The following is a 26,073-nucleotide window of genomic DNA, read 5'->3' as shown; positions in this document are numbered from 1 at the left end:
GCAACTGGTCTGTGAGTTCACTGAACTACAAAAACCAAGAAACATTTAGATAAACTTCAATGATATAATCCAGAACATGTTCTCCTAATGAATGCGTACAGTTGACCTGTTCTCATTCATGCTAGAAGGGGCAAAAGAGCAAACAGTGTTGCTCTCAGAAAGGAACGGAAACATGAGATCTGATTCCTTTCAAAGAGCCGGCACTCCCATCACTACACTCACAGCTGCAGGCTTGTTATGCAGACGGTCAAGGTCTTGGCGCTGTTTAGTAGCCACATATCGCAAGAGATAAAGCCAAGGCTCATTCTGGTACATCACAAATCTTCATTGAGGAATGAAAAAAACAGTTCACTATTCACTAATAGCTGCAACATGCTATCAACAGGGTTTGTAGGACATTTCTTGGCAGGTACCACATCATCCCATAACTTATTTCTGTAAGTCTATACTGTGGGAATCTTTTAATGAAAACATCTATAATCTGATGTGACTATTAAAATTCCACTCTGAGAGGTTAGTAAGGAACATTATTAGTCATCTACATACTGTGGGCCACAATGTTGGGCTATCTGGACCCTACCAGTGTCCTTTGAGTGTTAATAAAACCATTGTGGGTCCAGGTGAGAAGCTTCACTATATAGACTTGTTATTGAGACATTACAGGCACTTTGGCTCAAAACAAGCGCACACTTCTCCAAATGATGGTACTGGAAGCACTCCATCAAAAACTCTTTCTCAAATGCAGCAGCGGACCGAGAGAGATATTAATGCGGTGGCAGAAATATATGCTGATTTAATCACATGTATCAATGTGTTCTTGGAAATTACAAAAATTGTGACACATTAATAGTCTACCCTAAAGGTGGCATTAGAAATCAATGGTTTTACTGGTCAATCTTTTTCCAAACGCCTAAATGATCGTATAACAGATTATTCATTTTAATTTTTAATGACACTATTTATAAATGAATCTAAATTAATGTGTTAAATTCAACTGCATTTGCCACCCATTTGCTCAAATGTTCACTTATGTTTGATATAATTTGGTGGAAATATTTGGCTGCTCATTATGATGATGACCATGTAAGAGACTGTCTTCTGATTCCTCCACCTCACAGGTTTTCTTCACCAGTTAATTTCAGAATAAAAGGCATAAAACTAACTTACAATGTGTAAACTATAGTATGACCTACTAGTTTTCCATGAGTGAAAAGAGAATGTAATCATATATGCCACAGGACACCACAAAATTAATTCAAATATTATATGAAACATTTTTATTAATAATCATAAAATGCAGAAAAAAAACATTAATTCCATTTGTTTCATTATAACATCTTAGGATAAAAGCACCAACATCGAACAGTAACAACTTTATCATGAAAACCCAGGGGCTTTTGGAAAGTAGGTTTGCCGTTATTGCACCTCAAACCTGCCCTGGCTGCACCGATCAGAGATCACTATACACATACTGTAGGTCACATGTCCATTGTCAGTTAACCCCCCTCCCCCAAAATAAAGGGGAAGAATCCCAACAAAAGGACAGTGAACCTCATTCTTAGAGACACAAATCTAGACAGAGGCATTTGTGAGATGAGGAAGATGCTGAAAAGTCATAGCCATTTCACAGCTTCTTGAGATCAGACCGACTCGTAAAGCTTTATAAAGCTGGATTTCACCCGGAGAGGCTGGATGTATGCGACAGTGAGAATCAATCTGAGGAGATTTGGCAAGACAGCTGGCTAATTTTACCTTGAAATATGCTTACTGAGGGGGTTGTCCTGGTCCTGAGTTGGGTTAGAAAGGGACTTCATCATGCACAAGATGGTGAATAAATTTGTGACATGCAGTAGTTTAAAGAAAATTGTTTACATGATTTCAAGCAATATGGGAAGTTCCTGAGTTAAGACCTTTGGCAGGATTTAGAGTAAACAGCCTCGACTGCAGAGCTCTCACAGATCAATAATGTACCAGAATGGATAATGCTGGAGAACTGCATAGAAGCTTTAATTCAAATCACGCTCATACACCAAAGGACTTGAATAACAGCACCTCACCCCTTTGACTGATTGTACAAGTAGCTACAAAACTGGTTGAAATCTGTAATGAACGTGATCTTTGCCATTCCCACAAACTATTCTCATGCGCACATACACCGCGCTGCACCTCCAGGTTAGGGAAACTTCCATAGGTTAGACTGGACTGCAAGAAAGCCGCCAGGCAAGCTCGTGTTGTAGATTATTAAACCATAAAACCCTGCAGCACAACAGGAGAAGAGTAGTATTTATCAATAGCTGCAATTTCCTTGTTTTAAGTGAAGGAGAGCACCGTGCTGTGTCTGACTAGTAGTATTAAAAACTGACAGGAATCTGAAGACACAATTAAAAGCTTAACATGTAACTGAAATTGTATCAAACACCAAGAATAAGAAAATCAAAACAGCATCAACAATAATTACAAAAGACCTCTCAGTGCTGGTAACAAATGGACTATAGTCTCTAATTATGTTCTAAAATGAATTCTTTTCACTTGAACACTCGCAGGTGAAAAACACGTTTATGTTCACAGAGTGAGTGCACAGGACAGGAGTTTACAATAAAGCTTTCATTATTAGTCTAATCTTCCCTTCGATATGCACTGGCAAAGTGGAAAAAAAAAGCACACACACACAAACACACAAACTGAGCTTAAGTGTATTCCCACTATCAGAGGAACCCGGAAGCTTGGCTGCTCTCACTCCCAACAAAGTGATGCACACACACATCCTAACACAAGTGTTTTACATCAGCATGTCTTTGCAATTACACAATATGCTCACATTACAAGGTAGGGCCTTGACAGTAAGACATCTAAAGACAGTGTGTGTAAGAGGTTGACACAGTCTTGTATGCACCAGTAAAGATTTTTCTGAATTGCCATTGTTTGGAAACAGAAGCACCATTTTTCCTGCAGAATCTGGGTTGGTAAAAAAAAAAGAGAGAAAGAAACACAAAGAAAACATCTGATAAAAGTGACAGCTCTAGTGCTGGAAACTAGTCGTGTTCAAGCCACAGCACCTTTGTTTGTCTGTGTAAAAGCACACAGCCTTTGAGTTTCTATTTCTGTGGTGTGTTTGTATCACAAGGATTCAGGTGCTGCTGTGTCGCCATGTTGTTAAGCACCATCTGTGTGGCAATGCTTCACTCTCCTTGGCTTCAAGCCTCCTGTTTAACAGGTTGAGTTTAAGGTCAAAATGCAGCACCAAAGCACCCCTATTCACATATATATATATACTCAAATATATAGACTGTATATAGATACATTTCTTATATACCTTTCTGTTTATGATAGACAAACAAGGAAAAACAAAGTTATGTACAAAAACAGTGTGTCTTGTTCACTAACAGATAAGCAGCTCGCTTGGAGAGCGAAGCGGGCCGACTTATGTTTAAAACTGTGGCGTGAGAAACATGAACACAGGTCCTCATACCTGTTTACTCAGACTCTGAGCCAGCTGTTGCAGAGTAGTTTTATCTAAAGGTGGTGTCTACAGTTGTACACTATGCATTCAAAGAACCAGACAATAGCATATTAAATATGAGAAAGGAAATGCCAAAAAAAGGCTTTACAAATGTCCCTGTGTACAGCACCAAGTATTCAATTTGTTTTTGATGTTTTCACTATACAATAAATAAGATCAGGTACAGTCCAAATGTAGCACCATTGTTTTCAGACTGTGAGTCAAGTACACACACTATTGCATTCTAACATGTCAACACATTTCAGGATTGAAAAAAAAAAAAGAAAAACAAATACCAAGGCAAATAGAGAGACTGACGGCATAAATATAATAATCTAAATTATACACAACTATACAGTCGGAGAATGAATCACATTCACAGTACAAACATTGTTTACAAAAAACAAATTACACAATAAAAAAAGCAAACAAAAAGGTGTGAAGAGAGACCAGTAGTTTGTTGTGGTTACGGTTAATTGTTTTCTCAGTGTGTGAGGATTTGCATGCATGTACGTGTGCGTGTGTTTGTATGAACTAAATGCAGTGTAACTCCACATTTGCTTAAACCTGCATTTCCCAACAGCAGAAATAAATATGAATAAGTTTAGCTTAAGAAGAGTTAAAAATTCCTGCTGTAAAGAGTATTTCTGCTGCGGTCCCACATCGTAGTGTGATTTACCCAATTGACTGAAGAAGAAAATGTTAATAAATACAGAAATGAGTTGAATCTTTACTGTATTTCTTTTACACCTGGATTCAGCTTCACTAAAGCACTGAACAGTGTAGCCACAACTCTGACAACACTGCGTCTCTACTAGAGAGTAAACGAATATGTCTACACAGAGCACCATCTCATTAAATTAAATTCAGGGGGTCTTTTTAAAAAATGAAAATGCACTCGACTCTGCTCAGCATTATTGGCACCCCTTGAAATGTTGTTAATTCACCATATTTTCAAATTTAGGCTGAAATCAGAACATTGCTGTGTGTTTGGACTTCAAAATAAACACTTCAATACTCTTCATTCTTCAGTTCATTAATTTAGAGAATGTTAAATATATCTGATTACTGTCACAAAATATCAAAGATTTCATATTTGAAGTAAACAAACATACTTTCATTGATATGTTAAATATCTGATATCAGAAGACAAACACTGAACCACACCTGAAGCATTGTTTTAATCACTCAGAAAATGAACTTCACTGGTTTTGCTCCAGTTAGTAGCAAAGAAAGGAAATATTAGTTTTGTGTGGCAAAAAGGGCAGCCAGAACAGCTTACAATCTTTGCACCGCTTTGCTTTTAAAAATGATTTAACAGTAAGTACCCACATTTTTCATTTTCTCCAATATGAAAATATTGTTAATCATAAACATAACCAGAATTTAAGGGGTGTCAACAAACCAGCCAGGACTTGTACATGTTCTGCTACATGAGTAACTGTATCTTACTATCCAGTGTGAAGTTAGACCAAACGTTCCTCATCTTGTTTCTAATTCTATTCTGTTGCAACAAATATTGAATTTCAGGAAGAAAACAGAGATAAGACAGCATGCAGAGAGGCAAAACTGCATGACATCTGAGCAGAGTTCAGTGAACTGGTCTGTGTGTGTGTGTCTGACTGTGCAAACACATGCACTCGTATGAAGTGAAACTTTGGAGGGAACGTGACTCCTGATGACATTCAGCTTAAAAAGGTGGACTGTGTGCTTCGATCTATCTGTTGTTAAATGTTACATTAAATCAATAAAAACTGATTATTTTACTGAACACTAGTTACTGTAATAGTGCCTAAGACAAACAAAATGACACACTATCATACTATTGAGCACCTTAATGTTAAACCAGACCATTCTGGATAATTCAGTTCATTCAGTGCCGGGCAGCAGCCGGTACAGATTTCTATGTTGTAACATTCACACTCCACACATAAAGATGACCAGTATCTGTGAATTCTGCTCAAGGTGACCATAGTGGTGGTGAGAGTGTGTGTGTGTGTGTGTGTGTGTGTGTGTGTGTGTGTGTGTGCGCGCGTGTGTGTTTCAGAGATCCCAGTACAGAAGCCGGTCTTGGAGGCGGTTGGGTGGTGCAGACGTTTCGAAGCACCAGTGAGTGAGGAGAGTGCCTTGGTCCACACCTGGACATTTGCATAGTTTATTTAATGTTGAGGTAGTTTTCATCAATTACCTGAAACACCAAAAGGAAACAAAAGGACAGCATAAGTGATTCAGTGGCCAGAAGATTCTACACGGCAATACACAAAAAGCCACCAACAATATTACATCCTGTCACTCAAAAACGTATTATCAAGCACAGTGTTTATACTTTAAATCTAAAAACTGACTTACCTTGTTCAATCAGAACAACAGCTTGTGGGAGCACAGGGAAAACAGGTATCCTGTCTGTCTCTCACTCCCTACCAGTCTCTCTCTCTCTCTCTCTCTCTCTCTCTCTCTCTCTCTCTCTCTCTTTCTCTCCCTCTTTCCACCCTCTGATTGCCCTTTGCCCTTCTCCTCTCCATCCTCCCTCCCCCACTTCCCCTCACCCCCAAACCCTATCTAGGTCGGGAGCCAGGGAGCTGGGAGGTGGTGTAGGTACCATGCATGCCCTGAGTCCTCCACATGCTCCCGCCACCACCTGAGCTGCTGGCCGGTGGTGGAGGGGGCAGCCGAGGGGAATAGTGCACTGCGAATGGACGAGATGAGGAGGTGGTTGACAGAGATGAGGAGAGGGAAGCAGTAGCGGCAGCAGCAGACACAGAGGCAGAGGTGGAGGAGGAGATGTTGAGAGAGAGGGATGACTGTGCTCTCTGGTGGTGGAGAGAGGAATGGGACAGACGGGAGGAGTGGAGGGAGTCAGATCGAGAGGATGGCGGGACGTCAGAGTGCGTGGGTGTTGAGGAGGAGGGAACGCTGTGCAGGGGTGGAGGAGGGGGCAGGGATAGCGTGGGAGGAGAAGGACTATGCAGGACCGACTGGATGCGGCTGTGCTGAGCCTGGGACAGGGAGAGGGGGAGCGGTGAGGACACGGAGGCCAGGCGCGTGGAGGCTGGTTGGGGAGTGGTGTGCTGCTGGGTTTGGGAGGAGGTAGAGGAAGAGGAGGAGAGACTGAGCAGAGAGCTGAGGCCTCCAGAGGTAGGCAGCGTCACCCCAAACTGATGGGAGGACACTGTGGGGACCACGTGGTGAAAAATACCTGCAAATCATACAGCAGAAATGGAGGGAGGGGGAGGGCGAGAGAGTGGAGACAGAGGGAAGAGAGAGCAGATACAAGTGGCAAAGAGAGCGAGAGGGAGGGGGACAAAGAGAGAAGCAAGGACTGAGCCAGGTTGTGCATAGCGGCAAGCAAGTCTTCGACAAGCACACAGAAAGCAAACAGAGTCAGTCCACTGTGACTAACCAAATCAGTGTGGCCAATTTAGGATCGCTCTAAAACAGTTCTTATTACAGCAAAATTGATTTCTGGGTTGATTTTTGTGAAAAGTGAAGTGACTCTGACATACAACTCAAACAGATACACCCACAGAAAATGATAACATTGTAATGTAATAGTTATAATATAAAACATGTTCTTCACTCATGGTCAATCACATATTTCAAAGACTGATCATTGATTTTTTTTTTAAATTCTCTATATTCATTCTGCTAAAATTCAACATTTTCTAAGGGTGTTTCCAACTGCAGCACTCAAGCAGCCAGTCCATGTCAAAGCGAGGCAGACAGAAAGACAGCAGCATTGGACCTCCACTTACCTGGCTCTAATATCAGGCCCATTCCCTCTAACTCGCACTATTACTTTATCAAGATGACCCCAGGCTAAGACAATGACCTCACACTAGGCTGATGACCCCTAGGTAAAACTCAACATGATCTATTAGTGATGCTCACCTCCAGCTGCTCCCCCTGCTAGCCCAGCACTGGAGAAGCTTCCCAGGGCAGAGTGTCCGTTGACGAGCCGCGGCGTTCCACTCACCGTGGATCCGCCTGTTTGGGCTCCGAATAAGGACTGTAACACTGAGGTCCCGCCAAGTGGAAACTGAGACCCCAGGTACTGTCCCACAGACCCTGTGGTTGAGGAAACTGCTACAGGACTGCCTCCCACCTTCCCACTCAGTATGCCCCCTCCACTGCTGGCAGCGGCAGATATGAAGAGGTTCTGACTGGCCATGCTGCTGCTCGTCTTCATCTCCCAGTCACGAGGGGCCTTCTGCTTCTGAAGGGCCTGGCGTTGGTCTGAACCACTGCCTCCCTGGGCACCACCACCACCACCGCCGCTGCCTCCACCCCGGGTCCCTGACTCCTGACTGAGGAAGGGGTTGGCGGTCATGTAGCTGGAACACTCTCCATCACTCCCTTTCCTCACCTGCTGATGCTGTTGTTTGTGGTCAGAGTCTGAGTCTGTGCCCCGGCTTGACCCCCCCATGCCAAATGGAGAACCCCCCTGTCTCAGATCAGAGTTGGGTTGTTTGGGGTCGGAAATTGGCGAAAAGGTGGATTTCCACTTGCTGTTAGAGGACAAGGAGGACGAAGAGGAGGCCTCGCTGCCTGTGCTGTTACCACTGCTGCTACCAGATTTCCTGCCTACTGGACGAAAAAAGAAACACGGTTTGTGCCGAGTAGAAAAAGTGCAGGATAAAGTTTCTATTTTAACAAGTGACATTTTCTTTTCTTACCTCTTTCACCGTCCCCTAGTCTACCAGGTCCATCTCTGCTCTCCAAGGATATAGTGGCAATTTTTCTTTCAATTCTGGAGAAAAAGAACCACAAACATTCAAAACAAACACAGCGACAAGTTGCAACAAAATGTGCGTGAGCCCTATCAAATCTGTAATGGAGAGCTGCAAAGTCAACTTGCAAAAAGGGCAGCTCGGCTGTTACATTGTTGTTACCCTCAACTTCACATTATAAAGACTATATTACCGTGAACTGGAGCTGTCGGCAGGGTATCCTGAGTCCTCATCATCAGAGCTAGGGGCTGAGGAATAACGACCTGTGCCATTGAGCTCCAGGGGGCGCTCTCTCTTCAAGACGGGGGGCTGGTCCAAGTCAGGCCCATTGGGGCTGCGGCTTGATTGTTCTGGGGAGGAGATGGCAGAGATCTCCAGAGGCTGGTTGATGTTGTTCACCTGTTGGGAGAAAAAGGACACGCAGATTGCACCCTGATGACACCAATAAAAACAAGTCTGAAATAATGTGACAGCGTAATCTCATTGCATTCATCCACAGAGAAATCTAATGCACCAAAGATGCATTGTTGACAGACTGAGCTCATCAGACACAAGTCTGTAAGGTCTGATTATTCAAATACACGACTTCATTAAAACTCAATATATTGCATAATGGAACCTTAAAAATCAATTTCTTGTCATATCAGGTACCTAACAATTTTCTCTCTTCATGCTTTTGGTGACTCACCATGGAGTTAATGTTGAGTGGTGATCCTGAGGAGTGGTTGTTGGAGCTGAGCCCGGGGAATGACCTCCTCTTTGGGGATCCACTGGCCGTGACAGCAGCCACTGTGGAGCTGCGCTTCCTTCTCCCACGCTTACGTCCCTCTTGAGATCCCAGGCTGTGAGAGGAGTGTGATGACGACGTATGTGTGAGTGGGTGAGTGTGTTGGGTGCCGGGGGACTGGTGGTGGTGGTGGTTTCCATGGTTACTGTGGTATCCCTGCTTGGCTGAGTTGCCAGTGTGATGGTGGAGGCGTGATCCTCCGGCCGCACTGCCTCCACTGCCTGATGAAGAGGAAGACGAGGATGAAGAGGAGGAAGAAGAGAAGAAGATTCTCCTCCGCAGTTCACTGTCCTGGGGCTCCGCGTCGGATTCACCACCCTGGTGATCCTGTCCATCTTCTGGAAGAATCCTTGGGGGTCCATCTGCATACTGGAGCACCCCTCCAGTGCCGAGCGGAGGGCTCTGAATGGGACCTCCTCGGCCCATTGGTCCTGTCAACAGAGTGTTGTTGTGTGGAGGAGGTGATGAAGAAGCACCATTATGGTCCTCAGGATGGGGACCTCCATTCATCAAACCTGAATATCCTAAACAGAGACCCAAGAGTTGATGGTTGATGGTTAAAGACGCACAGTAAGAAAACAGACAAATATCAAACCTAAAACATTAACACTAAAACTTTATCAGTCATAAATAAGTTAGAGTTCATTCTATCTTAATAGTAGTGAATATAATATGTTAACAATATATCAAGTGTTTGAAGGGTAATCCTTACCGTTGGTCTGACCTGCCTGAGACACAGGACTCGGAGTACTTCTCTGAAATTATGAATGCAGAGAACACAGACGAGTGATATATTAAAGGAAAAACTAATATAGTGTCTTAGTAAGGTGTTGGGCCAGCACGTGTCCCCAGAACAGCTTCAGTGCGCCTCTACATTGATTCTACAAGACTCTGGAACTCTACTGGAGATATGAATGCCATTCTTCCAGAGGATATCCCCTCATTAGGTGTTTTGATGAGGGTGGTGGACAGCTCTGTCTAACATGTCAATCAAAAATCTCCCATAGGTCAAAGGTGTTGGGCATTGTCATTCTGGAAGAGACCGCTTGATTTGCAGTGACCATTCCCTCTAAGCGTACCCTAACCATGCCAGCAAAATTCCTCCACAGAATAACAGAGCCACCAGATCCACTCACTATAGGGGTCAAGCATTCAGGCCTGTACTGTTCTCTCATACGTGCACTCGCCCACTTGTTGGGAATATAGTGAACAATAATTCATTTGACCATCACCAGTAATGTTTTTTCATATTTCTTTAGACCGGCGCCTATTGTTTCTGCACCACTGAACTCTTAACTGTGCATTATGCTTTGTAATGAGGGGTTTATTCACAGCAACCCTACTATAATATCCCTCGTTATGTAATTGTTGACAGATTCACCTAAGGAGGTGCTTGTTTATCCTTGCATATAATATACCTATATACATATAATGCACAAGCGTCACGGTCATCAAATGTGTGCTGTCGACCACAATTTCCAACAGATTTCTAGTCCAACAGCAAAAAAGCGAGCTTGCCATCTGTCTTGATGTTATTTCCCAAAGCTCTCGCTAACGACAAAAAGCCAATCCGATATTTACCCTTGTCTGACCTCTTGTCAGACACAGCTGGCTAGTTTCATGGCTAAATTAGGTAACGGCAGGTATGATTAGCAGCAGTAAAGTAACAGCTACTTTAGCAATCTGTCCATAAAAATTCACCAAAATCAGTTGGTGGTATGTGACGTAGTGCCGTAAAGTGTTCTTCCGCCATAAAGTGTGCTTGGGGCTTAGACTGGGAACGGAAGAGGCACCATTATCTATCTGAGTGTATCACCAAAACAATGCTGAAGCTGTTATTTGAAGGTAAAATAGTATAGTGTTGCTTCAATTTCCATGTGTGGAAGCATCTGCATTCATTATGTTTCTCAACTCATTTATTCATGTTTTTCCTTTAATTTGTCACAGCCTGCATATCACAGTGTAACAACAACAACAAAATTATCCAACATAACACATCTTACCTGTGTACACACCAACATAACTCTTCACAAGTGAACATTTCATTTATTACATCTGGAGCAGGGCGTCAATGTCAACGTATTGTAATGTAGTTACTGTCATTGTACTCACCAGTCTCTCAGCACGACTGGGCAACACCACGCTGGCCAGAGGGATGCTGACTGGTAATTTACTTGGGTGGACAGTGCTCAGAGGGATACTTATTGGAAGGCTGGTAATGCTGTTGTCACCTTGAACAGACGGGCTCCTCTCCTTGCCACCCTATATAGGAGCGCAAAGGCAAAATGAATGCGTGTTAACAGTGAGAGCCAAATACTGCAAGGAATGTAGAAAACTGTATGCTTACAGACAGATCAACAGTGTAAGTGCAGCAAAGAAGGACAAACATTTACCCTCTCAGAACTTTTAGGAGTATTCTGGGCATCAGATGCATTTGGAGAGGGACAGTTCTGTTTGACTCCAAGTGGAGAGTTAACAGCACCCAATTCCCTACAAAAAAAACAAACAAAAAATAAAAACAGGCTAATTTAGTTGCAACTACTTAGCCGTTTGTTGCCTTAGGGAGCGACTTGGAGACAAAAACATAAAAATAATATTGTTCATATTGAAAATTGGGAGCTTTAGTGCCAACCAACCTGTGTGCGGTCAGTCCTGGACCTCTCAAGTGAGCAGAGGCAGTGGGGTCCTGGTTAAGATGCCTCCGCAAGGCAATCTTGGCAGGGGAGAAGCGTGTGTAATCAGGAAGAGCGTAGGAGGAACTTTGCTGCCTCTGCCGGGCATCAGGGGTGGCGGGTACAATTTCATGGTCTGGAGAGATGGGCAGGTAGCGAGAAAGAAGCTCCCCCTTGGTGTTGGCCCGGTCAAAACAGGGTGAGCTGGTGCCATTGATAGACAGCTCTGGGCTGACACCATTGAGGGCTGGGGCTGAGGACAGGCAAAGATTAGAAGAGTCCATGTCTGTGGAAGATCGCGATTCCAGGCTCTTTCTGTATGGGGAGCCATCACAGGGTCTGTAGGATTTGAGTTGAAGCAGCTCCTGCTGCCTTTGACTTTTCTCCAGCTCCACAATGCTGATCTACAAACAGACACCAGGGGGAGCCGTTACACAAGAAAACGGCAGCAATGCTGAAACATCTAGGAAAATGTTTGTGACAGCAATTCATCAACTGTTCCTGAAAGCTACATTTTATTTATAGTTTAGGTGACAAGACTAATTCCTCTGAACATCTCTGAAGAGCTAGTGGGACAGATGAAAGGGGGCAGCAGGACGGAAGAAGAAGCCAGAGTACAAAGTATGTTTGGAGGAGTATGCAAGAGGTGGAAGAAAGATAGAAGCATTTGGAAAAGAATCAAACAAATTGAGGAGGTGGACTGTGTACCTGCAGCTCCAAGCAGTGTCTCTGTTTCTCAGAGATTTGTCTACGTAGCGCCTGCTTCTCCTTCAACAAACTCTCCAGACACAAAGATCCCCAGTCTAGCTTTAGCTCCTCACATCGGGACTTCAGCTGGAAAACAACAAACATACACACTTTCCATCATTTGTTTGCTTGGACGATTCTCTAGCAAAGTGAAATAAAAGTTAACACTGGCTTTAAGGGCAAGGTGGTATACAAACTAGAGCTGAACTAGGGCTTCAACCACCATTACACAAATGCAGGAAGGGCAACAGGTGTGAACCACGGGTGATAATGCTGTAGTAAAAGGGGAAGGTCACAACAATATGGTAGCAAGCCCCGATGTCTCACCAGTAGCAGGCTGTGGTCTCTCAGCAAGGCCATGTCTCTCTCAAGCTGCTTTGTCTGCTCTTTCAGCTGACGATTGTGGGCTGAAATCTCCTTCTGGGCCTGCAGTAGGTCCTCCACAGTCAATGCTTTCACTCCCAACTGATCGCACAGACACACACAGACAGACACACAAAAAACAGAATCAGAAATACTTTAATAATCCCAGGGGGAAATTATTTTTGTTACAAATTCCAGACTTTGAATTTGCTGACCTCCAGTGGCTGGACATCTTCAAACACTGGAGGTTGCTGCACTAAACTGATGTGTGCACAGGGTGTGATCACTGTAACCTGACACAACTGTAGGGTGTAATTAGACGAAACAAATATCTGACCACACCCAACAGCGATGCTATGCTTGTCTCAGGTGCAACAGACGTGAAGTTTCAACCAAAAGAGCTTAATGTTAAGTTAATGCAAACTACAACACAGCACTGCAGGGAATGTATGCTCTGTCTCTCTCACAGTCAAGTTGTGTTTCACTGTCTGTTTAAACTATGTTCATCTGCAAATGTAATGAGAATGCAAAGGGATATAAGCAGCTCGGGTTGTCAAATAGCTATATTTAAGCACTAATTGTATGATGTTCTTGGCAAGGCAAAGGAGTTCTGTGTATACCTAATTCCTTCAAAATAAAACAACAGTTAAAGCTCAAATGAGAGACATAAAAGATGGTGACTAGTCTAATCTAGTCACTAATCTAGAGGGTAATAAAGTAGCAGTTCTCACCTCATCTAGTTTGGTCTGAAAGAGACCTTTGATCTTATCCTTGTGAGACTGACAGACAGAGTGAAGCTGCTCTGCTTGCCCCGACAGGTCCCTGTGTTTTTGCTAGAGACAGAATGACAAAAATATAGGTAAGGTTGGGCAACAAAACACAAGACAGTTAGATAATTAAATATTACTTTTAAGGCAGATAACATGTACTTGAATACATGCCACTTAATATGTGGTGGCATGATATGGTAGTAATAGGTTCGACAAAAACTACAGCAGTATCAAATCAGTGTGTTACATGTCTGTAATTACTGATTACCTTCTCCTGCTCTAAAAGCTGCTGCAGGTTGGAGCGGTACTGAGGAGTCTTCATGTGGGACATAAACTGGAGGTATTGAACTTTGATGTTATCTGAAAAAACAATGTAGGTTGGGGACACAGAGGAAGCAAGAGAGCAAACACGGAGGATATATTATTAGTTAGGTTTTTGGGGAAAGAGAGCCCAGACGCCGAACAGAATAACATACAGTCTTATACCACATTAAGGCTGATTAAGTGTTTAAGAACAAAGAAACTAATTTGTTATTTCTGCTCCCCACAATATCTTATATACTTGAACATGATTTAAGAGTATAGACACAGAGATCAAATTATTTTTAAATTAATTATTTAAAAACAAAATAATCACACCACATTTCCCAGATCATCTACCCATATTGAAGCATAAATGTAACAATAACACCACCAATTTTAATTAAATGAACCGTATTTTGTAGACTGATTTGAACAAGGTCTGGCATAATATTCACAAGAAGTTTGAGCATAACAGATTCTTCATCAGCTCACCTAGCAGTTGTTGCAGACCAGGAGGAGTCGGGCTCAACAGCAGTTGACTAGGGGGATAGTGCTGTACCTTGGGAGGTAGGTGGTAGAAGGGAATCTGAGGTGGCCGGTATCCATCTGTACACACAAGAAGCATATTTACGTTAAACTGAGGAGATTAGTGTTTTCTGTTAGCTTAAGATTGATTTTTGAAAAAGCAAATGTCTACTGTTATTAAGCCTGAAGATATCTAGCATATGCTGTGTGCGTGCGTGCATCCACTGACCCTGAGGGGGTGCCGCAGAAAGGGTCTTTGCGTGCAGCAAATCCAAAGCACTCTGATTTTTCTTGTTTTTCTTCTCAGCAGCCGGGGCAGCTTTCTTGGGTCGACCACGTTTCTTGTTGTTCAACTTGCGACCTTTTGCGAGGAGACGGGCTCTTCGGGGTTTGGCAGAAGGCTTGACCACTGTCACCAAGCTAGGACGCTCCTCCTCACCACAGGAGTCCTGCTGTAATACGCATGGACAAACACATGTACGTAATACGTTAAGTTAAAGTAAATATAAGCCAAGAGAGAAACATTTCGGTGGCAAAATGGCAGACGATATTGCAAAACTTAAAAGCAGCACTTAAAGTTTATTAATATTTAATCCCCTGGAAAACGCTTCCTGCATGGTTTTATAAATCTGTGCATGTCCTACCTTGTTTTGTTCTTTCGGTTTTGTGGGCGTGGTGCTATTGCTCTTACTGTCCTTCGTATCCTTCTGCTGACGTCGCCTAGCTGCCTCTTGCTCTTCCTAACATAAGATACACAAATATTGAATAGTTTGACACATAAAATATAGTGAGTACAGTGACATTGTTGATACACTGAAGAGGAAGAAAATGACTTACCCTGAGTTTAGGATTTTTGAGACTAGCAAAATAGTTTTCAAGCTGAAATAAAAAAAAATTTGGATATTAGAATATCATTTTCTATACTTTTAAGAATTTACATTCCACCCAATTTAAAACAATCATAGTTTTTAAATCTACTTAAAATATCATGTTATTCCACACTTGTGGTTGTAACCTGATTGCAGGAATGTCATACCTCTCTCATTATACATAAAAATGACTGACTGAAGGTTTTTACTGAAAATGACAGCTCATTGTATTTTTCTTTCTGTGATATTTACATAATTAATGCCGAGAATCAATCAGTCATTTGCGTTGACGCAGGCATAAAGCCTACATGCATGAGGTTTGTGGTTTGTGATCAGTCTTTGATCAGTCACCCTTTGTCACTGCTTGCTCTTTGAACTTGATTTGCCTTTACTCACCCAACCTTCCTTAAACACCCTCTAAATAATCTTCTGAAAAGTCAAATCCATATATATAGAGCATGTACACTACATTTACTGTAGTACCATTCTTCATACCATGTTACACCACCCACCCCCGGATACGAATATGCCACAAATCATTTAGAGTGACGGGAGAGCAGCCACATCCAATTCAGGTGGTAACACAGAACAAAATCATCACTAGCACTTTTTAGGCAGCCTGCCAGCTCTCTCACTGGGATTCCCACTGGTAACCAGGGATTATTTTAACCAATTACCAGAGTGACACATATATCAGTGTTATCTAATGCCCATGTGTTACCCTGTATAACCCTCCTCAGATTGTTTACTCCTGGGACTGACTACTCATTAAACAATACCAGCTGTTATTATGGCAGCCTATCTCTTGAGTTTAGGTTACTGTTTGTCTGTAATGTATAATGTGTTTGTACTGCTTGTCAAGCTCTCCTCTATTAGAAATTGTACTCTCTGCATTTGGGTACTTCTCCAAGAACTTCAGTGCTTACTATAGTGCGGTCTATGGTATGCAGGTAATAGGAAACTGGCTTTCCAGTCCAGGACACAGAGCCCCTGAGTGGAGAAAGCTCCACCACACGCATTATTGTGCCAATATCTGTGGGACAGAGAGGAACAACATGTCAGATGCAAATCAAAGGAAGCATGAGACACTGAAATCTGCTTTTTCCATAATTATTGTACTTACCACTCAAGTTTCGACTGTTTATTCTAAAATTTAAAGGTGCAAAAGGTTTGGAGGATACAATTTTCCCACCTGGAAACAAAAAACAACAACAACAAATAAACAAAATCAATAAATGCATTTTCTTCTGATAAATTCAAGATCCATACAGTAGCTCGTATGGCTCACTACACAATATGAAATACAATCACTTCCAAATTGGAGGCAGTAATCCATAGATACATTCATCTTATTGTCAAAACTGAGAGTCAAGCAGCGTAGTGCAGCTGTGAGTTCAAAGGTCAAGTGCCAAGAGTTGACACAGTGGCTACTGGATACAATCAGCCATTGTTATTTTAATCACCAATGAGAACAGCTGAATAACTATTTATTTTCCAGTAAGCCAAGGTGCCGCTCCCAGTGCTACCAACGCCACACTTTGTTTGAGGCTCATCAACCAAATGCGCTCCCATACAAGTCAAATAATGACATTTTAAATGACAAATTAACACGTGGCACACTGGGGGGGTTTAAAGGAGGGAGAATGAGAACATACTTGCATCTCATTGTACTGTTCATAAAAAGCTTGAAGTTACAGGAGGTATTTGAAATGTGTATGTTATTATCTTTTAAGTATCCCCTAAAATTTACTAAAACTATTTTCTGTCATAAATAACCATAAATCAAACCAGTTTTTACTGACTGCTCTCACAGTTGGACATGATGCATCGTCAGAAGTATGTTGGCAAGACTTTTCATTTGTAAATCCACTTATGTTTTAAGCCTTAATGACAAAGTGAGGTTCAAATGGCAAAATAATCCCATATCCGCCTAATGTTACATCCCATTTTAGAAAAAGTTGCCTTGCATTTCATTAATGTGGTGACTCAAAGGCTGCCACACCATGGCCCACTGGCTGTTGGCCAATTTTGCGAACATTACAATTAATTATATTAATGTATTATTGACAGCTGCTGACCACTCATGAATGATTATTTAATATGTTGAAAAATAATTTACTAATAAAAGAACATGTAATTTGACAATTTTGATCCCGACCATTGTTTTCACTCTCTAGAATGTAAACCCTTGTATTTATATGTATATGAGTATGAGTTTGACGGTGTGTGTGTGTGTATTTCTGTACTCCAAAGTTAATATACTGCAGCTCTTTTTGGGAACACTTGGGATGCCTGTGGCTATAGGCCGCAATTAGTCGTCAAAACAATGTAGAAGTTGGATGAAAAACACTAACCTTCCTTCATGTTAGCAAAACGCTCCTTCAGCTGGTGATCTACTTCTGGACCAAAGGCAAAGTTATTCACAAAAATAATACTGCAAGATAGACAAAAGAAAAACATTTTAGAACTACAGTTTGTAGTAAAAAAGTATTTACCTTGAAGTTTTAAGAGGGGAACATGTTAAAGCAAAGTTCTGAGGACACGTTTAATAAAAGGATTGTTAACTTTCTTATAAATCGTTCATATAGAAGACTTACACATTGAACACTGAGTCAATAGCAATTAAAATAATGTAAGTATTTATTACACTGACTGACCCTTTTCTCAATAATATGCCACATAATATACAGCATTTTTTATGTTTGTAGTCCCTCGATGTATAAATTAAGCTTATAAATCGTCTGCAAATAAATGGAAATTGTTACTAGGACCAGGATTTGATATACCACCTTGTGTTGGCGATCCGTTCCTTCCATTCTTCAGACAGAAAGTCACCTCTCTCCAGCTGAAAGAACCAGAGGGGTTAAAAAATCCTGAACACATTTCAAACTGTGCAACAGTAAAAAAGAGTCAACTTACTGTGTATTCCCCATGTTTCTTCCCATACCATTTCATCCACTTTTTAAACTCTTTATCCATGGACTGAAAGATAGATTCTGAATATTAATATCCAAACTAAATAATACTAAAAAGTAAAAAACAAAAAACAGCTATAAGCACAGGATGTGTGTGCTTCAGAGGCATTTCCAGGAAGGAGGATTAGTGAGTTAACAAGAGGTCTTTAGTGAAATTCTGGATATTGTGTTCAGGGTTCACAGACACCAGCATGACTAAAAGCCTGTGTCTTTCACTATAATAACAAATGCTGAGCTTCTGAGTTTATTTGCAGCTGGTTAGATTAACTGAAGTCAGGTGACATTTAGACTAAGAATAGCACCTTGCCATAGTGCAAGCGTCTGTGCAGGTGTGTGTGTGTGTGTGTGTGTGTGTGTGTGTGTTATTACAGGGTAATGAAATGTGAACTGGGAAATCAACTTAGGAAAAACTATTTTGCCAGACTACTGTGTAGTGACAGTCTCGCTGTGCCAACACTGCATTCACTACAGTAAGAGGAGCAGTGACTTTTCACAGAGCAACATCTGTCTGAATGGAGACACTCTCGCTTTCTATGCTCCTTCTCTGGAATACCCCTCTGGTTCTGCCAGATATGTATGTAGTTACCTCTGCATAGGTAGCTGGAATGTCTGCTTTCTCTACACCGTAGTAGTGTTTACAGTTGGTTGCTGCTGCAACTTGCAGCACTACCTGCCCTACTCCTGAAAATAAAAAAACAACAGGTTTATGTTTTACACCAGATAGTCAAAGAAACCTTATTTTTAACTTGACAATTATGTTGAAAACCACTTTTTTCTCTCATCCTGTCTTTCTCCACAACTCTAAACATCATCACTGTTCTTTAAAAAAAGAAATCAAACATTATTTCTTTCTCATTTGTTTATCAAAAAATCTTCCCACTCCCCAGTTAGTAAACTAGTAACTATTACATATCTGACTTTTTTGGGGCTTTTTGTCTCCATCTCTACTCAGTGTCATTTGGCTTCGAACAGTAGAAATGGTGTTATGTAAAAGCTTTGTTGGATCAATTCTTTCTGAAACCTGAACGTCCCAAAATAACAGCAGACTAACCACTGCCGAGGTCAACAAAGGTGTCATCATCCATCATTTCCATCTCGTCGATGATCTGAGACACCAGGTCGAACGAGGTCTCTCCGTACACCTCAGGGGAGAAGGGCTCATAGTTGTTCAGCTTCTCCGGGTCTGTCACTGAGTGGTTGTACACCTGCTGTAGGATGTGTCTCAGCAGCCCGTTGGAAGGACGCTTGTTCAGCTTCATGGGCTGGGTGGTCCCCTTCCACTGAAAGATGGGATTATATATTTAATGACACAAAAACCACTCCAATCAAGGCATAATGCTCCATGCATGCGGGTGTAGATATTACTAATTGATGCTGGTCTTTCAAAGAGAGCAACAAAAGAATATGCTAGATGTTTTTTTTGTTTTTTTATGCAGACTTCTGAACAAAATCTATGAATAAGTGTTTTGGGGAATTTTTGGACTAGATAGCAATTGCGCTTATTAAAGATCTTAAATATCTAAGAAAACATATTATAAATACATATATTGTCAAGTGAATACACTTACAGTACAGCATTACAGTGTTGTTCATTATAGTTGCTACTGTTTTCACATTCACTTTACCTACACAGGTATAAAAACCCCCGTACACAGACTCACCAGCTGGTGAATGCTGTCGATAGCCCTGTTGTACTTGTCACAAAGCCTCTGCATACTCTCGAAGCTGTGATAACAAAAAGACACAAATTCATCATCATTTTTTTACAAGATAAAATCCCACGTCCCAGACCATTTTCCACTGACTTCCAAAGAACATTTTTAATGTAACTCTGAAATACTCCACTTACAATCTTGTGTCAAGTGACTGGAGTATTTTCAGTTACATTAGAACTGCCTTAGAAACTAACCTTTGAAAAATTAAAAACAAATATTCACACAGGCAGGTTGCCTGACTGGATTAAAGTGTTAGCCCTCATAATATTCAAAGTCTTTTTATGATGTTTTCTGGTTTGTTGTTTCAGTGTCAATCATATAAACAGATTTTGACCCTAGGCTCACCTCTTCGTGTCGTAGTCAATGAGTACGTAGTTCTCCATCGCCAGTTTGAGGTCTGGGATCTCCTCACACACCCACCTAGAGAAAGTACACACATAAAAGCGTCACTAGATCATACACTTGACACAGTCACTTACTGTCTGTGTGAATGTGGGAGTATACAGTTGAGTTAGTGGTAAAGGTCACTTACCGAATGGTCTCGATGATTTCATGAGCAGCATCATGGTGTTTATCCTGACAACAGAGAGGGGGAATAACATATTAAACAGCTGTCAGTATGACACATTAAATTCAAAAGGCACCACCAACTACAGCCACCAAATCGACCACAAAGTTCAATGATCACCTCTCAAAAACAGTCCCAACAAAAACATGAACATTATAGCCTTTAATGACGGTAGAATTTATTACAGAACTGTTTTATTACACTGCATTGGTATAAGATCTGTGTATCTAATAAACCGGCAATATAAAATTCAAACAGTGTTCGCTTAAAATATAAGGAACTCGACAAGCCATGTAGCACAATACAGACAATAAAGAATACCAGTAACCTGCACATCTGTCCACATCATTCAATTGTATTTGCAATCTGAGGTGTATGGCATTTAAGTTTACCACTTTAGCATCTTTAAAATACAAATGTCATCTTGAAATCTACGGCTATGATGGACAGAAATGTCCCAAATAAAAAGAAATGTTACCACAGATTCATCTGATTCATCCTCTCATTTCATCAACATCTGACAGACACACTGTCACTGAATGCTGTTTATACTACAGATGAACTCTGTCAATGTTTACAACACATACTACTACACTCTGAATGAAGCACTCTTCTTAACCTTAGCAGTCTATTATATAAGCCTGTACATTCATAGAGTTATCAGTTTGTATCAAAGCAGAGGTATGTAGACACAACACTCAGATATACCTGAATTTTGGAATAAAATAAATGACTACATTAGGATTTTAGTACAGGTCTCTCAGTTCGGGTGCAAACCCAACTGTGCCTTAAACTAGAATCATTGTGGTTTTAAAGTATATATGAGAAATATGAGACATATCTTAAATTAGGATTGGTTACTTCTTAACTTTGTAGTCAGTTTACAAACACAGAAAAAGTCCCTAATGTGGTGGACTCAAAAACAAAAACGTTGATTGACATAAGGACTTGGGATAAAAAGGCACTACAGGCTTCCATCTCTGTGGCAATAATGCAAGCTTGGACTCCAGCAGTGAAATAATCTTATTGACAGTGTCCAGGCAGTAGTCTGTCTTGTAGTGGTTGTTTGTCACATAAATCATGTGTCTCTATTGACAGGCAGCATTCATCTGAAATTAAACCTTTTTATCCTTTTAAAAAAAAAAAAAAAACTTTTTATATTTAATCTAAAGTTACACTCTAAACTTCATTCAGGGAAACGGTTACGATAATGAAAGATTCGGTTTAATCAGACTATTCTGAACCATGCCTGAGAAAGCCAAGTCAAGTTAATCAGGTTAAAAATGCACTTTAGTCTAGAAAAAAAAGCTTGATAAGATGAATTATATCGATCTCGTGCAGGGAATCTATAGTTAGTAATCTTAGCTGGAGAGTGCTGAGCGGCTCTGTGGGAGTAATAGGGCTCATGTTACACCCAGAGAGCAGCCAGCCTGAGCCTGTTGCCTGAGCTGACCCACTGACCCACTTTCTGTCTCCTGCTCCAGCGCATTGCCAAGGAGAGCCTCTGGTGGAGGAAAAGAAAAGAGGGAAAGTAAGAGAGGAGGAGAAATCAGAGGGTAAAAAGGAAAGAAAGTGAAAGCAAGAAGACCTAGACACCGGGGAGAGTGAGGGGGCCAGAGAGAGGAGGGGGAGCCTGGTATTTGTCAGCTGTTTGAGGCCTGGCACAGCAACCGCTGCTAACAGCTCACAGCCTGGAGCTCCCGGCTTCCCGCTCAATACTGCCCGCCACTACTACGCAAACTTCCGCCAAAGCTCAAACATGCATGCGCACACACTCAAATATGCATGGTAACACAGGAAATCTACTACTTCTTCTGTCAGCACAATGTTCCGGTTACAGCTATATTATCAAGCTAGCTGCTAGCTGTGGTGCTAATAAACAGCATGAGCTACAAACCTTCTTCAACACACATGGGTACAACGGATTTGAAACACTGTGTTCCCCTAAATAAGCAAGGCATACAAGGTGTGTGAAGGCATGAAAGAGACTGTGTGAGCAAGCGAATGAGATGCCGAATGGGGGGAGGTCACCTGTTCGCACAAAGACGGCACACAGCAACACCAGCACAGGGCTGCTGCTAAAAATAAACACAGGCTGAAAGCGAGAGTCAGACAAAAAGAACAGGAGACCCTCCTCTCTCCCCGCCGTGGGTATACTGACGCATGCACTACTCCTCCTCTCTACACCACCTCTTTGGTCAATCTCTTCTAACATCAGTGTGACACATCATGGGTGTAGGGGGTTTTACGCTACACCATGCTCCACTACGTATACCTCAGCAGCCCACGAGAACAAATGACTAAGGCAGGCGTGCCACTTACCACCATGTACTACTTTTGCTTACCGCGAAACAGAAGTGTTAGAAAACTAATTCTCTTCGTGGCAACTAACTAACTAACAGGATATCTAAAACAAGATACTGGACCTAGCTTATCTCTTATGTCTTTTAATTTTAATTTGTGAAACACTCTTTATGTGGTGATTACATACATACTGCTACCCAGAGGAGCTGTTTAGACATGGTCATTTGTTTAATCTTGACAGATAAGTACAGCAGGTCACATGTTGATGACACAGAGTGTCTGCTATTCAACTGACCTGCACTGGCTGGCTGCCAGGCTCCAACATAGAAATGTGGTAAAGTTACTTCAATAACCACAACAGCATGACTGCAAACATGACAGTTGCCTTGTTGTTTTTCCATTTCAGTGCTGCAATGAGACCTGATTTCAAGGTGCTATGCCCAGACACCATTGATTTTACAGTAATAGCAGCCTTGTAAATAATAGGTGAAGTACACAGGTGAGCACCAAACCAAAAACATTCAAATTTGAGAAGCAGTGTGTCTTTTAAATGCTATGTAGGCCTGGCTAGTACCCACACCCAGAACCAGATGGACAAAGAGCTGCACCACACCAGAGGTACTCTTCATATGGAAGCATTTATAGATGCACAGATGTGGGGATTTAGTGAGAGACATGGAGAAACACAGAGCAAATGAAAGAAAGAAAAACGTGTTTTTATAGGCTTCATTCTGGGTTCTGGAGTAGAGTAACACTGCTTTATACTGCAACAGTCTGCATAACAGCCATGTTGTGTGTGTATCAAAACACAGACAACGCTGTGTTCATGCTCTGTGGGTGAGATAAGCAATCTTAATGCTCTGTGGGAGTGAAGAATGAATCTACATGGAGTGGGATCTGTTTCTACCAGCAAGCAGTTCAACAAGGGTAAATACTCATCACCAAACGTGACTGGGAAAAAAAAACAAAAACTTGAGCACAGATACTGGCATGTGTTTTTGAAATCTATTAATACAACATTGCTGAATAGGAGTCACTTCTATCTGTCTCCCTGTTGAGTTGACCATATGGACATGAGGAGGGGAAAAGAGAGGAAGTCTTTTCCCCTTTGATAACAGGAGGAGAGCACTGCATGAATAGGCTCCATATTGCAGAACTCCACATGCAGGACCATCAGCTGTTTCTAATTCAATGCACGACTGCTATTCCCAGTATAAATAGCTAAACATGCAGGTCAACAGTATAGTCAAACAGTATAAATTCCTGACATGCTTGCTCATGCGTTTGTCCTTACAGACCACAACATAAGGAAATGTAAGAGGCAATAAGTCCTAAAGGGTGTAACTGTGAGTGTTATCAGCCTCTGGTTTGGGGTAAAGGGAGGGTCAACTGTGTCAGCCACAGCAGAGAGTAGTGGCTGATTACATCAACAAATAACTCAGCGACTTGAAACTCATTAAGTTCATATTGTGATGGCGGGGATAAACAAACTAAATGATGGAACTTCCTTGACTGCCAGACAAAGTACAGTGTGGGTGGAGAGGAGATATACCGAAAAGACCCCATTCAGACATTCTAAGAAATTCAGCTTTTCTTCAGTCAGCACCGTCTGTCTCACCGCAGTTACTATAAATGAGAAACACAGTTTAAGTTACCTATATACACCACTGAACAGACCGCAAAACTTGCAACCGCTTCCCTTTCCGTTTCATTTCAATGAGTCAAATGCAATGACGTGTTGACAGCACGTTGCGTGGAAATACAAGTAAAATAATATTTCTTGGCAAGCTTGACTAATACTGCTCTGAGAATCGACAGATCAGGGATCAAACGGATGTATAGCGTATAAACCACCAAACACCACCAGCTGGTCCTAATCACAGGGATGTCATGAAATAACTAAACACAGAAAGCACTAGAGGAATGCGACAGTCACATGCTTCAGCATCTATAAACACAGACCTCCAAGAGTTCACACACACACACACACATGATCTCTACATTGTCTGACTGTTTACTGGATCTGAGCAGAGAAAACAGGTATAACCTATTTATCTACAACTTGGGGCCACTATTTTCAGTAGGAACATGAAAGATACTAACCGAGACACTTACAGCGAGGCCGACATGATGCTGGATGTGAAGGGTCGGTTGAAGCGTCAATAATAATGTTTCTTGAACTTGTCGCTACCTAGTAACGTAAATGTTACTCTGCTCAAATGTGCCGCAGTCTCTATGTCACCGACTACACTCTGGGGGTAGTTCATGCCAGCACAGGTTGAAAAAATACCAAACCATAAAAACAAGCTACATATCTGATCAGTCGGCGCTGCTGGCCGATACACCGACATGTCTGTCACCATCTCGACCAGTATGACCTGATTCTCCGGACGAGCGTGCCATGGTTCCTGCAGCTAGCCAGTGTTAGCAAAGAGCTAGCTAACAAAGACAAAAACAGAGACAAATTGTAAACCCGCACCCGTTTAGTTTTAAGGTTTAACACTTACGTATACTGGTAAAGGCCAGGGATAACCAGCAGGTTCTGCTCCAACCGGCGATTTGAGCTTGAGCTCCAGCTTTTCTCCCATCCTCCACTTCACGGCGGCTTGGCTGTGATCGATAGCTAACAGTTAGCTAGTAACTGCTCTCTGTTAGCCAGCTGGTCGGTTAGCGAGCGAGCTACAACGTGAACATTTTGTAAGGAAAAAAACGTAGAAACGCGCGGAATAAAAAAGACGTCGACGCCCGTTGCGCGGTAAATACACACACGATGCGACCAAGTGTATGAATGTATCTGCCTCGGTTTTCTATTTTGAATAAAATGCCTGTTTATGTCCACTGGCAATAACACATCGTCCGTATCGCCGCCATCTTGCCCGGCATGAATACATATGGCAGCGGGCCACTAGTAGCAGCGGGCAGACTGACGTCAGCGACGGGATCGTGATCTCAGCGCGTGGGCCAGCAACAGCGCGCGCGCGCGAGCGAGCAAGCACCCGTCCCACGGCGCGTGAGGGCATAGGGAACATCACGACTGTTTCCAGATAAACACAAATAATGTTTACAGAGCAGAGCTGGGCGGTCATATTAGTTATATATATTGTACTTAATACAAATTTAACTGTAATTAATTTTAGATTTCATATTTATTCAACTTTAACTTTATATATTGATTGGGTGTTATTAACATAACCACGTTTTTTGGTCACACAATCAGGGCATACACACATTTTAAGACACTGACATTTG

At 41.9% G+C, this 26,073-nt stretch overlaps 1 protein-coding gene across 3 annotated transcripts; it reads right to left on the bottom strand.

The window, feature by feature from the left end:
* Positions 1-1,250: 1,250 nt before the first annotated feature.
* dot1l (DOT1-like histone H3K79 methyltransferase) lies at positions 1,251-25,718 on the bottom strand. 3 transcript variants are annotated; one of them, XM_051376226.1, is made up of 29 exons: positions 25,332-25,718; positions 20,485-20,528; positions 20,298-20,372; positions 19,899-19,962; positions 19,289-19,517; positions 18,824-18,918; positions 18,182-18,244; positions 18,052-18,107; positions 17,617-17,696; positions 16,386-16,454; positions 16,189-16,295; positions 15,231-15,272; positions 15,038-15,133; positions 14,623-14,845; positions 14,361-14,474; positions 13,834-13,925; positions 13,527-13,628; positions 12,760-12,897; positions 12,394-12,519; positions 11,650-12,089; positions 11,407-11,503; positions 11,126-11,275; positions 9,726-9,768; positions 8,915-9,537; positions 8,420-8,625; positions 8,173-8,246; positions 7,388-8,083; positions 5,849-6,695; positions 1,251-5,687 (listed from the first exon to the last, which is right to left on the bottom strand). In XM_051376226.1, the coding sequence occupies exons 1-28, from the start codon at positions 25,410-25,412 to the stop codon at positions 6,055-6,057; spliced, it is 4,866 nt and encodes a 1,621-aa protein (XP_051232186.1). In that variant the 5' UTR covers positions 25,413-25,718; the 3' UTR covers positions 1,251-5,687; positions 5,849-6,054. The 3 variants fall into 3 exon arrangements, with proteins under 3 accessions (XP_051232186.1, XP_051232187.1, XP_051232188.1); XM_051376227.1 differs by having other exon boundaries at positions 7,388-8,080; XM_051376228.1 differs by lacking the exon at positions 5,849-6,695.
* Between the last annotated feature and the right edge of the window lie 355 nt (positions 25,719-26,073).

The sequence above is a fragment of the Dicentrarchus labrax genome, unplaced genomic scaffold (genome assembly GCF_905237075.1).
Source record: "Dicentrarchus labrax unplaced genomic scaffold, dlabrax2021, whole genome shotgun sequence".
Taxonomy (NCBI): Eukaryota; Metazoa; Chordata; class Actinopteri; family Moronidae; genus Dicentrarchus; species Dicentrarchus labrax.
Note: the sequence above shows the minus strand (reverse complement) of the source record. Positions and strands in the feature narration are given on the sequence as shown.